At 38.4% G+C, this 14,564-nt stretch overlaps 1 protein-coding gene across 1 annotated transcript in view; it reads right to left on the reverse strand.

Moving 5' to 3' along the window:
• LOC106087372 (probable cytochrome P450 305a1) overlaps positions 1-12,797 on the reverse strand; it is a 46,811-nt gene extending 34,014 nt beyond the window's left edge. The window contains exon 1 of the mRNA XM_059360244.1: positions 12,388-12,797. Coding sequence (XP_059216227.1) covers positions 12,388-12,481 — 94 coding nt within the window. The 5' untranslated portion in view covers positions 12,482-12,797. The remainder of the gene's footprint in view (positions 1-12,387) is intronic.
• Positions 12,798-14,564: the final 1,767 nt, after the last annotated feature.

The following is a 14,564-nucleotide window of genomic DNA, read 5'->3' on the forward strand; positions in this document are numbered from 1 at the left end:
ATATCGAACTCTTCCCACGAAAATGATGTAACTTTTGTTATATTCATTATATTGAACGTATACAAATTTTTAATACCATATTCGTAGTTTACTCGCGAATACCTTGTATTAGAGTCCAATCGTGTTCGTCTAGTATGTTCACTTGGGACGGTTTTGGTTTTGGAGCGGCCTACTTGGCAATTACAAATTTTTAATATTCGATTATCATACTCGTAATCTTCTCTTAAATACCATTCATTAGAGTCTCATATTGTCCCGATCGGTCCACTTTTGATTTAAGGCGGTTTTCGGCTTGGAACGGCTCCCTAGGTACTTGGATCTAATTTTTAACACCATATTCGTATTCTACTCCCGAAAACCCTTCATTTGAGTCCCATATTGTCACGATCAGTGCTCCCTAGGTTCCCTAGGTACTTTGATCTAATTTTTGAAACCATATTCGTATTCTACTCCCGAAAACCTTTCATTTGAGTCCCATATTATCACGATCAGTGCATTTTAATTTTGACAGTACTTTTGGGGTGGTTTTGGGCTTTTGATTTTTGACAGTACTTTTGGGGTGGTTTTGGGCTTTTGATTTTTGACAGTACTTTTGGGGTGGTTTTGGGCTTGGGACGGCTCCCTTGGTACTTGGACCCAATTTTAAATATCATATTCATACTCTACTCTCAATTACATTTCATTTGAGTTTCATATTGTCCCGATCGATCCACTTTTGATTTTGGGAACTACTTTTGTACGGTTTTGGGCCGGGGGCGGCCTCCTATACACTTGGACCCTATGTTTACTACCATATTTGTATTTAACTCTAAAATATCTTTCATTTGAATCCCACATTATTCCAATCGGTATATATGTCCTGCTGGGGGCTTTTGGGGGATGGGGAGGCCCCTCAGACACCAAGGAATACATTTTTATGTCAGATATGTACTCTACTTTTAAATACCTTACATATGTTACTAATATTGCCCAAGGCGGTAAAAGTGTCCTGTTGGGTTGTGTTTTTGGGGTGAGGGACGCACCCTTGTTTGCCTATAAAAAGGTTTCGGGCAAAAAAATGGCAAATGAGATCCATGGTGGAGAGTATATAAGATTCGGCCTGTCTGAACTTAGCCGGCTTTTATTTGTTGTCACTCGATTCATTCGCCAAGTTATTGAAAACAGATATTTTCCCTTTTATAAAATTAGCGATTTTCAATGACTTGGCGAACGAATCGAAAAAGTTTGTGCTTATCGGCACTTCACTTGGGATCGACTATAATAAGGAGGCTTGTTAACGTTGAGATAAAATTTTAATGAAACCAGCTCCACTGCGATTTAGCTTACAATACGTGGAAAAATGTCACCTTTGTAATGCAAACTACTCTCCAATAGCGTTGATCCTTCCCATCTCACCGTTAAGCACTATAATATTGCAAACAACCACAACGAAATTCCTATATTTTATCTTTCTTTATTCAAAGGACCCATAGGTTGTCATAACAAAGATAAATGCTGTATGATCAATTTTGACCACTTTGCTCTCTCTTTCTCTGTTCATACTTCTCCAAATAAGCGCCATCTACTGGCTGTATTTAACCTAATCCAATTGAAAACAGCCAGTAGATAGCGCAAATTTAAAAGTTAGTGCTACTTGCCTGGTGTGGCCTAATGCCTGTAACATTGATCACCATGTGGTAGTTGTCTAGAAATGACTATATGACTAACTAAATATTAAATAGTCATCATTTAGTCTTCTTTAAATAAAATTTAATTGCCATATTAAACAATTCTCTGTGATAAAGAACTAATTTACCGGTCTATATATTTGGTGCGATGGCGACAGCTCTTAGTAATTAAGCCATATACCACTTTTGAACAAAAAAGTGTTGACCAGCAGCGCGTCGTTTGGACTTGTCTAGGAAAATAAGGCCCCTTATCGATGAGCTAAAAATGGCGATGAGCTAAGGTTTGCATCTTCTCCTTTCACTTTGAACGAATATTCATAATTTTGGGGGTATGGCACCCTACATTTATTGATGTCCCCAAATTAATTAAATCACAGAGTGTCCCTTGATCGACTGTTTTGGAGTGAGGTGATTCGCTAGGTATATGAGCAGAATAAAGACAACAAATTCGCAGTCCACAACCGTATACCTTTAATTTAACCCCATATTGTCATGATTGGTGTAAACAGACCTTTGGTGAAGGGCGTCTATAGGAGTGTTGTGCGCCACACCCCATCTGCCGATTGAGCACAAATGTGAATGACGCACTCCATCCAAAAATTTCTATCACTTGATCCCCCATTGTTTTAATTGGTCAAATAACCCATTGGAGACGATTTTAGGAGGTAAAGCATTACCTAGATTATTGGACATAACATTTAATGTTATATTCGTAATCTGCTCCCAAATACCTTTAATTTGAGCTCATATAGCTATTATCGAAGGCTATGATTGGAGGCCACCGTAGCGCAGAGGTGATGCATGTCCGCCTATGACGCTGAACGCCTGGGTTCGAATCCTGGCTTTCCCCTCCTAATGCTGGCAACATTTGTGAGGTACTATGCCATGTAAAACTTCCCTCCAAAGATGTGTCGCACAGCGGCACGCCGTTCAGACTCGGCTATAAAAAGGAGGCGCCTTATCATTGAGCTTAAACTTGAATCGGTCTGCACTCATTGATATGTGAGAAGTTTGCCCCTGTTCCTTAGTGGAATGTTCATGGGCAAAATTTGCAATAGCTATGATCGAGTAAAATTCCCTTTTGGGAGGCTTTTAGGGGGTGGTGCGACCCGCAAATACTTAGACATCATTTTTTATGTCATATTCTTATTCTTCTCCTGAATGCTTTTCATTTGAGTCCCATATTGATATGTACGTCCAACATGTTTGTTTGGGGAACTTTTGGGTTTGGAGTGACCCCGGGTTCCTTGGACACAAATTTTAATACCATATTCGTATTCTACTTTCCATTACCTTTCATATGATATCCATATAGTCCCGATCGGCCAACCTTGCGATATCAAAAAATGATATAGCCTACTCCACCTTCCTGACCATATTCGCAATCTACTCCCGAATAGCTTTCAATTGAGTCCCATTTTGTCATGATCGTCCAATATGCCTATTCGAGGGGGTTTTGGGGCCGGGGCAGCCCCCAAGGTACTTGGACCCAACTTTTGATATCAACTTCGTTTTCTACAAACCGAATACCTTTCGTGTGAGTCCCATATTGCCCCGATCGGTCTACTTTGTTTTGAGTGATACTTTTGGGGTAGTGATATTAGATATCAAAAAATTATATGGTCTATTGCTCTTACCAGACCATTCTCATAATCTTCTTCCGAATACCTTTCATTTGAGTCCCGATCGGTCCATTTTTGTTTTGAGCGGTGCTTTTGAATCGCTTTTGAGACGCTTTTAAGGTCGAGGCGGCCCCTAGATACATGGACCATATTTTTAATATCCAATTCGTACTCTACTCCCGAATACCTTTAATTTAGTCCCATATGGTCCCGATCGGTCCACTTTTAATTTATGGATCCAGCTTTTGAGGTAAGGGGGAGGGTCCGAACCCCCTTGTGATATCAATAAAACAGTAAGCAAAGGCCAAAGTCGGGCGGTGTCGACTTTATAACACCCTACACCTACACTATAGGTACAAAGTGGAAGTTATATCTAATTCCGCTCCAATTTTGATGGACCTCGGCGGATGTTTTCAGATGAGTTATTAAACAATCCGTACAAAAGTTCGAGCAAATATGTTCAAACTGTAATAACTACGGTTGACAAATAACAACATTATTGCAAATTACCCAAAATCTGACGAACATATATATGACAGCTACATTTAAATCTGAACCGATTTTGAGCAAACTTCTTAGATATTGTGGTAGGCATCGAGGAAAGCGTTATGCACAATTGGTCAATAAATGCGCTTGCAGTGGCTCTAGAAGTGGCAGTGGTTTATATGGCCGATTTCTATGAAATTCACCAGTAATGTCGAGAAAATCATTCTTGGAAAATTTCGAGAGGATCGGTTAACAAATTACCACTTTATTGCAATATTTCTCAAAATCTGATGAACATATGTATGGGAGCTATATCTAAATCTGAACCGATTTCGACCAAACCTTATGGATATAGCGAAAGTCGTCGAGGAAAGCGAGGTAAAAAATGATTGGAAGATTGTTCCATAAATGCGCTTGCAGTGACTCTTGAAGCGAAAATCGGGCGAAATTTATATATGAGAGCTATCTATGTCTAAATCTGAACCGATTTTTATAAAACTCACCAATAATGTTGAGAGTTAGGAGAAAATCTTGCTTCCTGCTAAATTTCGACCAAATCGGTTTACAAATGGCTATTTTATTGCATTATTACTGTAAATCGGACGAACATATATATAGGAACTATATCTTAATCTGGGAGCTATATCTAAATGTGGACCAAATTTGAAGAAGATCGGATGACGGACATAGCTAAATCGAATCAGAAAATGATTCTGAGTCGATCGGTATACTAATCAATGGGTCTATCTCTCTTCCTTCTGGGTGTTACAAACAATTCACTAAGTTATAATACCCTGCACCACAGTAGTGGTGTGCCCTTTCCGGTCCAATCTACACAATCTGTTAATATTTTAAAGAAATCCTTTTGAGTCTATAGGGAACAAACAAATTTACAAACAAACAAACACATATTCATTTATATATATATAAACTAGCTGCGCCCGGCCCGCACTGCTCCGCCCGATGCTATGGAGAGGTGTATTTTAAATTTGGAAATTTCTGCCTAATTTCAGTTGAAATTGTATTAAAATTTTCTTGTGAATTTTTCTATACTCAATTACCTCTTATTTGAAACCCACATTGCAATGGTCAGTAAAAGGCCTTCTTGGGGTATGGTGGACCCCCAGAGATTTGGTCCCAAAAGTGAAAGTCAATTTCGTGCTCTACTCCCAAAGACCTTTCATTTAAGATCGATATTGCCATTTGAGGGTTTTTTTTTGGGGGAGAGGTGACCCACGAAACACTTAGTCCCAAAATTGGATATCAGATTAATTTGATTCCAATATTGTAGTGATTGGTCTATAATACCGTAATAAACAAACAAATCGACAAACAAACAAAAATTGTTTTTATATATAAGACTAGCTGAACCCAGATCGCTTCGCAGCGCTTCCTTTTACACCATATAAATTATAACTCTCTTTTCAATTACTCTTCTTTGCATTCACTAAGTTACGTATATATTTTGCGGCCATGTTTTTGTAGAACTTTTGGACTATTGTGGAAGCTTGTCCCAGGGTAGGGCGGTTAAACAAAAAGTACCGAAAACAGTCAAAGGTTAGTTCATTTATTTTATTTATTCGAAGGACAGACAACTTGTCAAAACAGTAGTGAAAAGCATATGACCACTTTTCACTACGGCTTACCCATGCCAAAATCATCAGAAAAAATTTTCTGCACTGGATATTCCTTCAATAATAATTGCGGCAATTATCATTATCCATTTAAGACTTAAGTACAAAAACTTAGGGCCTAGACCACAAAAATTTGTTTTTTCTTTTTATACCCTCCATCATAATCTAATTTCGACATTCCGTTTGTAAAGCATCGAAATATTCATCTCAGACCCAACAAAGTATATATGTATAGTTTTGATCGTCTTGACATTCTAAGTCGATTTAGCCATATCGGTCCGTTCATCTGTCGAAAGCATGCTAACTTTCGAAGGGATACAGATAGGCGCATGAAATTTTGCGCAAATACTTCCTATTAGTGTAGGTTAGTTGGTATTTCAAATGAGTCATATTGGTCTATATTTTGATATAGCTGCCATATAAACCGATTTTGGATCTTGACCTCCTTGAACCGGTGTTAAACTTGATATAGCTCCCACATAAACCGATTTCCTAATTTGACTCTTTGAGCTTTTAGAGGGCGCAATTCTTATGCGATTTGGCTAAACACTATTTTAATGACTTCTCCTATGACCTTCCACATACGTGCCAAATATGGTCTGATTTGGTCCATAACCTGATATAGCTTCCTTATGAACCGATCTCGTGATTTTAATTCTTAAGCCACTATTCCTTTCAATTCTTATCCAATTTTAGCTGACATTTTGCCCAATGACATCTATTATGGTCTCCAACAGCCAAACTGAGCATGTTCCGAATTGGTTGATAACCTGAAATAGCTCCAATAGCTTTGCAATTTATATCCATTATTCTTTGTTTGCCTATAAAGAGATATCAGGCAAAAAAATGACAAATGAGATCCATGGTAGAGGGTATGGAAGATTCGGCCCGGCCGAACTTTTGACGCTTTTACTTGTTGTCGCTCGATTCGTTCGCCAAGTCATTGAAAACAGCTATTTTCCCTTTATGAAATCAGCTGTTTTCAATGACTTAGCGAACGAATCGAGTGATAAAACGAAAAAAAACGTGTGCTTATCGGCATGTCACTTGGACTCGACTATAAAAAGGAGGCTTCTAATCTTTGAGCTTAATTTTCAATCCATCCCGCTCCACTGAGCTTTCGATTTCAAGACGTAGAAAAATGTCACCTCTGTAACGTAACCTACTCTCCAAAAGTTCTGATTCTGTGTACGTTCGTTGAGCCTTTCCTTCTAACAGTTTAACACAAACTTGGATATTCGCACTCTACTAAATAAATTTTATCTATGGCAAAGATAGCCACTTAAACTACCTGAAACACCTATCTTCGGGTGGAAAATTTAAAAAATAATACAGCAAACAACCACGACGAAATTCCTATACTTTATTTTTCTTCATTTTACGGACCGATAGGTTGCCATAACAAAGATTAATGCTACATGATAAATTTTTACCAATCTGCCCTCTCTCTGTTCGTAGTGGCGTCTCCATTCAGTTGATTTATTTGCATACAGAATAGATGGCGCTTATTTAAATGTTAGTGCAGCATTGATAGGGGAAAGGTTTAGACTTTAATACCCAAAATGTTAATAAAATAACTTAAAAGTTCTCCGTTTCATGTCGCCCCGGATGCTTGCGCAATCACATATAAACGACTGAGAATTTTACATTCCTCCCATCTGTTAGAGCTTAGTTGAACATATGTTATGAGTCTATAGATTTCCCTTGTCTATGCTGCTACTCGCCTGGAGCGGCTTAGCGCCTATAACATTGATCATCATGTATTAGTTGTCTATAACTGACTCTATGGCTACCTGTTGAATAGTCATAATTTAGTCTTTTTTTTAATCAAATCAAATTGTCATATTAAACGATTCGCAGTGGTAAAGAACTAATTTGCCGGTCTTTTTATAAGGTGCGATGGCGACAGTTCTTAGTATGTAAAACTTTCGAACATGAAAATAATGCCCAGCAACACGTTGTTTGGATTTGTCTAGAGAAAGAAGGCTCCTTGTCGATGAGCTAAAAATGGCGGCCACCTTGACTTAAGGTTTGCAGCTGCTCCTATCACACTGAACGTCATAACTTTGGGGGTATGGCAGAATAAAGATATCATTTTCGCAGTCCACAACCTTATACTTTGCATTGAACCCCATATTGTCACAATTGATGGGTACGCCTCACTCCAGCTGCCACTGGAGCACAAATTTAAATAACGCACTCCACTTAAAAATATCTATCACTTGATCCCCCATTGTTTTAATGGGTCAAATAAACTATTGGAGGCGACTTTAGGAGGTAAATCATATGTTTAATGTCATATGTTTAATCCACACAAAGTTGAATGTCATATTCGTAATCTGCTACCAAATACCTTTAATTTGAGGTTCATATAGCTCCTTTTATTTGATGCCGACTCCTTTTATTTGATACCCATATTGTCCCTATCGGTCCACTTTTGGTTTTAAGTGGTGTTTTTGGGGAAAAAGGGGATAGTTCGACCCCTTCCAATATCAACAAACTAAAAAGCCTTTTCCTCCTTCCTGGCCATTTTCGTAATCTACTCCCGAATACCTTTCATTCGAGTCCCATATTGTCATTATCGTCAAATAAACCTATTTTAGGGGGTTTTGAGGTCGGGGAGGCCACCCCCACCCCCCCATTTACTTCGATCCAATTTTTAATGAAATTCGTAGTATATTCCTGAATACCTTTCATTTGAATCCCATATTGTCTCGATCGGTTCACTTTTATTTTGGGGTCGTACTTTTAGGGTAAGGACCGCCCCCTACCGTTACTCCTTCCGGACCACTCCCCATAATCTGTGAACATTTCAAAGTAATCGGTTTAGCCGTTTTTGAATCTATACGGAACAAACAAATTTTAAAACCCATAGAAACAATAAACAAACATACAAACAAACAAGAACAATTTCATTTTTATATATATAGATAGATAGAAGACTAGCTGGACAGGGCACGGTCCGCTGTGCCTTTTTTCACTCTCTTATTATACCCACCACCATAGTATAGGGCTATAATTATCTAGTCATTCCATTTACGAGATCAATATTCCGAGGTGTTACAAATAAAGCATTCGGGATCGTCTTGACACTCTGAGTCGATTTACACACATTCGGGATCGTCTTGACACTCTGAGTCGATCTAGCCATGTCCGTCCGTCCGCCTGTCCAAATCACGCAGCGGTCGAACACGTAAAGCTGGCCACTTAAAATATTTCTAATTGACGTAGGTCGTTGGGGATTGCAAAATGGCCATATCGATTCAGATTTGGATAAAGCCCCCATATAAACCGATCCCCGGATTTGACTTCTGGAGCCCTAAGAAGCCTAAATTTTCACCTGATTTGGAAGAAATTTGGCCCAAAAACATATCTTATGACTTACAACATCCATACCAAGTTTTATCCGAATCGGTCAATATGGTTATATAGGCTCCCCTAAGTACCGATATCCCGATATGACTTCTTGAGACCAAAATAATTTAAATACAAACTCAGTTAATAAGAGTAAAATTTTAGCGAAATCCATGGTGTTAGGTAACCAAAATTCGGCCCGGCTGAAGTTAGCACGCTTTTACTTGTTTTGTCTGAGCCCTATACTGGCACGGTCAGGAAATAAGTCCTGTTTGGGGGTCATATTAGTGCTCTACTCCCAAATACCTTTTACTTGAGCCTAATATTGCTACGGTCGGTAAGACATCAGCTTTTTACTCTTACATTTGATATCCATATTTTCCCAATCGGTAAATACATGTTCTGCTGGGGGTATTGGGGGGTGTGGAGGCCCCTCACCTGCTAAGGAATAAATTTTTATGTCAGAATTGCACTCTATTTTTAAATACCTTTCATTTGATACCCGTATTGCCCAAAGCGGTAAAAGTGTTCTGTTGGGTGGTGTTTTTGGGGGTCGGTGAACCCCCCGACATTTAGGTTAACATTTTTATGCCAAGTTCGTACTCAACTCTTTAATACATTTCATTTGATACCCATATTGTCCCAATCGGTAAACATGTCCGTTCGGGTGGATTTTATGATTGGGCGTCCCCCAGGTTATTTGACCCCACAATTGTATACCAATTTTCGAGTTTTTGGGGTACCATAAGGTGGCATGCAAAATTTCGCCTAATCCATCTCCGAGATCCGGCATTTTTGAAAATGGGGGTAAAGGTTAGGGTCCGCCCCCTTCGAATATCAACAAATGGAGCACTCTATTTTCACTTGAAGCTCAAACTCTACCATCTCTGAAAATTTCATGAAAATCGGTTCAGCCGTTTTTGAGTCTATACCGAACAGATAAATAAACTAACAAACAAAGCGCAACAATTCATTTTTATAAAATGGATTAGCTGCGTCCGCCCCGTTCGGCTGCGCCTTTATTTACACCAAGCGAAAAGTTTGTGACCCGTTGTTAGCCTATAAAAAATTTGACATTTCAATTCTACAGATTTTTTCTTTTAATTATTAATTCCATAAAAATTTTTTTTATATATTTTTTTTACAACCATAGGTTGTCATAAACTTTGACCACTCTGACCTATCATTGTTCCTGTTGGAGTTTTTATTCAGATTCAATCACAAACAGCCAGTAGAGGGCTCTAAAGTTATTGTTACTCGCTTGGAGTGGCTTAACGCCTGTAACATTGATCATGATGTAGTAGTTGTCCTTAAATATTTTTGTGGGGTCTTGGGGTAGGGGCATCCCCTAGGTACTTGGACCCAACTCCCGAATACCTTTCATTTGAGTCCCTTATTGTCCCGATCGGTCCAATTTTATTTTTGGGTGGTACTTTTGGGGTAAGGGGAAAGGTCCGCCCCACTTGCGATATCAAAAAATTATATAGCCTATTGCTCCTTCCGGACCACTCTCAACAATCTGTGATAATTTCAAAGAAATCAATGTGCTTAATTTCATCGAAATCGGATGCAAAAATGCTTCTTTTATAGTCTTAATACACTATATCTAGAGATAAGTCTATATGTGAGCTATATCCAAATATGATCCGATCACATAAATGTGTAGGGGTCTACCAAAACTCACTGTGCCAAATGCTCCTGTTATGAGCCCATACTTTAAAGCGGAAGGTCGGTATATATGGCAGCTATATCCAAATTTGGTCCGATCTGTACTACATTCAATAAATATATGAAGGGGTCTACTAGATCTTACTGTGCCATTTTTTCTCGAAATCGGTTAATAAATGGATCTTTGATGGCCTTAATACCCTATATCGGGGATCGGACGGTCGGTGCATAGAGCAGCTATATCCAAATATGCTCCGATCTGGACCACACTTCACAAAAATGGGTAACGGTCTACCAAAACTCACTGTGCCAATTTCATCGAAATCGGATAAAAATGTCCCATTTATTACCTCAAGACTTTATGTCTGGAGATCGGTCTATATAGCGAAACCAATGAAAAATTTATTGAATGTTTTCGCCAGTATTTGAAACCAGGAGGATATGCTAACCTCTACGCTACGGTGGCCTCCAATCGAAATTAATAACATAAAACAAGTAAAAGAGTGCAAAGTTCGGCCGGGCCGAATCTTATGTACCCTCCACCATGGATCGCATTTGTCGAGTTCTTTTCACGGCATCTCTTCTTAGGCAAAAAAGGATATAAGAAAAGATTTGCTTTGCTATTAGAGCGATATCAAGATATGGTCCGGTTTGGACCACAATTAAATTATATGTTGGAGACCTGTGTAAAATGCCAGTCAATTCGAATAAGAATTGCGCCCTTTAGGGGCTCAAGAAGTAAAATAGAGAGATCGATTTATATGGGAGCTTTATCGGGCTATAGACCGATTCAGACCATAATAAACACGTATGTTGACGGTCATGAGAGAATCCGTCGTACAATATTTCAGGCAAATCGTATAATAATTGCGACCTCTAGAGGCTCAAGAAGTCAAGATCCCAGATCGGTTTATATGACAGCTATATCAGGTTATGAACCGATTTAAATCATACTTGGCACAGTTGTTGGATATTATAACAAAACACGTCGGGCCAAAATTCATTCCAATCGGATAAGAATAGCGCACTCTAGAGGGTCAAGAAGTCAAGACCCAAGATCGGTTATATGGCAGCTATATCAGGTTCTGAACCGATTTGAACCATTCTTGGCACAGATGTTGGATATCATGACAAAACACGTCGTGCGAAATTTCATTCAAATCGTATAAGAATTGCGCACTCTAGAGGCTCAAGAAGTCAAGACCCAAGATCGGTTTATATGACATCTATATAAGGTTATGGACCGATTTGAACCATACTTAGCACAGTTGTTGGATATCATAACAAAACCCGTCGGGCCAAAATTCATTCAAATCGGATAAGAATTGCGCCCTCCAGAGGCTCAAGAAGTCAAGACCCAAGATCGGTTTATATGGCAGCTATATCAGGTTATGAACCGATTTGAACCATACTTGGCACAGTTGTTGGATATTATAACAAAACACGTCGTGCCAAAATTCATTCAAATCGGATAAGAATTGCGCCCTCTAGAGGCTCAAGAGGTCTAGACCCAAGATCGGTTTATATGACAGCTATATCAAAACATGGACCGATATGGCCCATTTACAATACCAACCGACCTACACTAATAAGAAGTATTTGTGCAAAATATCAAGCGGCTAGCTTTACTCCTTCGGAAGTTAGCGTGCTTTCGACAGACAGACGGACGGACGGACAGACGGACATGGCTAGATCGACATGAAATGTCACGACGATCAAGAATATATATACTTTATGGGGTCTCAGACGAATATTTCGAGTAGTTACAAACAGAATGACGAAATTAGTATACCCCTCATCTTATGGTGGAGGGTATAAAAATTTGATTTTCAAATACAATTTTGTAAAAACAAAACCTCGTTGCAATTTCATTTATCTCAAAATTTAAACTAACGACTTGCTTATATACCCCTCAAATGTTAACACTTCATCTGCTTATGAAACATTTCAACTTACCTGGAGGATAATTGTTGGGTCTTCTCATTGACTGCCATAGCATAAAAGCTACATAACACACAATGATGGCAATGAATATCAATAATGGTACCATATTTTTTGCGGGCGTTAAGTCTGTTCTTCTTTTTCTACGATTTATCAAAAAAAAAAACACACACACACACAAAATCACACTTTAAACACAATTTTCCAAACTCATATAATCTTTAATTCGGATCTTTGCTCTAAGCTATTATTTATGGCTCCGCGTGTTTCTTTTCTATTCAATAGTTTGATTTAGATTTTATTCTTTTGTACTTTTTGTTTGCTTTTGATAGCACCACACAAACGTTCAACTAGACGCGACTCGACTTCCGCTTGGAAGATTAGTGCGACCACTGCGAATGAATTCTCTTTAAGAACTGACGAACAACTGACTACGAGTTGACTAGACGTAATCGACATGCAGTGGTGAATGTTAATAAAATGACGTATTTAATTCGATTAAGATCGGCAACTTAAACCATATGCTCTCTCTATCTTTCTCTAGTCTTGATTTTCTCTTGGCCCAAGACTCTTTTTTTTTAAATAAAGGCAGGTGGGTCTTTAAATAGTTTCGAAAAAAATTATATTAATAGCATTGTATACCCAAGAGGATTGAAATAGGAGAGAAGTTTTTGTGCTCTCAAAATTTGGCGGCAAATGTCAAGCTTATAGGTGTCGGTAATTATTGGGTTGCCCAAAAAATAATTGCGGATTTTTTAAAAGAAAGTAAATGCATTTTTAATAAAACTTAGAATGAACTTTAATCAAATATACTTTTTTTAAACTTTTTTTCTAAAGCAAGCTTAAAGTAACAGCTGATAACTGACAGAAGAAAGAATGCAGTTACAGAGTCACAAGCTGTGAAAAAATTTGTCAACGCCGACTATATGAAAAATCCGCAAATACTTTCTGGGCAACCATATTTTATTTTTCTTCAAAGCAAGCAGCTCTGCTCATATAAATGAAAGCAAAATGCACATATTGGAAGCTAAGACTGCCGAAACCCTATTTACGTGCATTACCCCACAATTTCCTTCAAGGGAATAAAAAATGCAATGCAAATGCAAATTTTGGCCATGAACATTCCATTAAGGAACTGGGCCAAACTTCTCACAAATCAATGAGTACTGCCCGTTACAATTTTAAACTCAATGATATAAAATAATAATAAATGCATATTTAGAAAATACAAACTACGCAAACTATATGCCATTGAAAGCAGAATTCTGCTTGCGGCATGTACTTAGATAATTCTCATTTATCTATCTTCACAAGTGCCACCAACCAGTCTATGTGCGAAGTTCAAATTCTTTATCTATGTACAATATATACATGTGGGATCTTTTTATACCCTCCACCAAAGGATAGGGGTATACTAATTTTATCATTCTGTTTGTAACACCCCGAAATATGCGTCTAAGACCCCATAAAGTAAATATATATATTCTTGATCGCCGTGACATTTTAAGTCGAACTAGCCATGTCCGTCCGTCCGTCCCGTCGTCCGTCCGTCTGTCTGTCGAAAGCACGCTAACTTTTGAAGGAGTAGAGCTAGCCGTTTGAAATTTTGCACAAATACTTCTTATTAGTGTAGGTCGGTTGGGATTGTAAATGGGCCAAATCGGTCCATGTTTTGATATAGCTGCCATACAAACCGATCTAGGGTCTTGATTTCTTGAGCCTCTAGAGGGCGCAATTCTCATCCGATTGGAATGAAATTTTGCACGACGTGTTATGATATCCAACAACTGTGCCAAGTATGGTACAAATCGGGCCATAACCTGATATAGCTGTCATATAAACCGATCTTGAGTCTTGACTTCTTGAGCCTCTAGAGGGCGCAATTCTTATCCAATTTGAATGAATTTTGGCACATAATATTTTGTTATGATATCCAACAACTGTACCAAATATGGTTCAAATCGGTCCATAACCTGATATAGCTGCCATATAAACCGATCTGGGGTCTTGACTTCTTGAGCCTCTAGAGTGCGTAATTCTTATCCAATTTGAATGAATTTTGGCACGTAGTATTTTGTTATGATATCCAACAACTGTGCCAAATATGGTTCAAATCGGTTCATAACCTGATATAGCTGTCATATAAACAGATCTGGGGACTTGACTTCTTGAGCTTCTAGAGGGCGCAATTT

This window comes from Stomoxys calcitrans, chromosome 1 (assembly GCF_963082655.1).
Source record: "Stomoxys calcitrans chromosome 1, idStoCalc2.1, whole genome shotgun sequence".
Lineage (NCBI taxonomy): Eukaryota > Metazoa > Arthropoda > Insecta > Diptera > Muscidae > Stomoxys > Stomoxys calcitrans.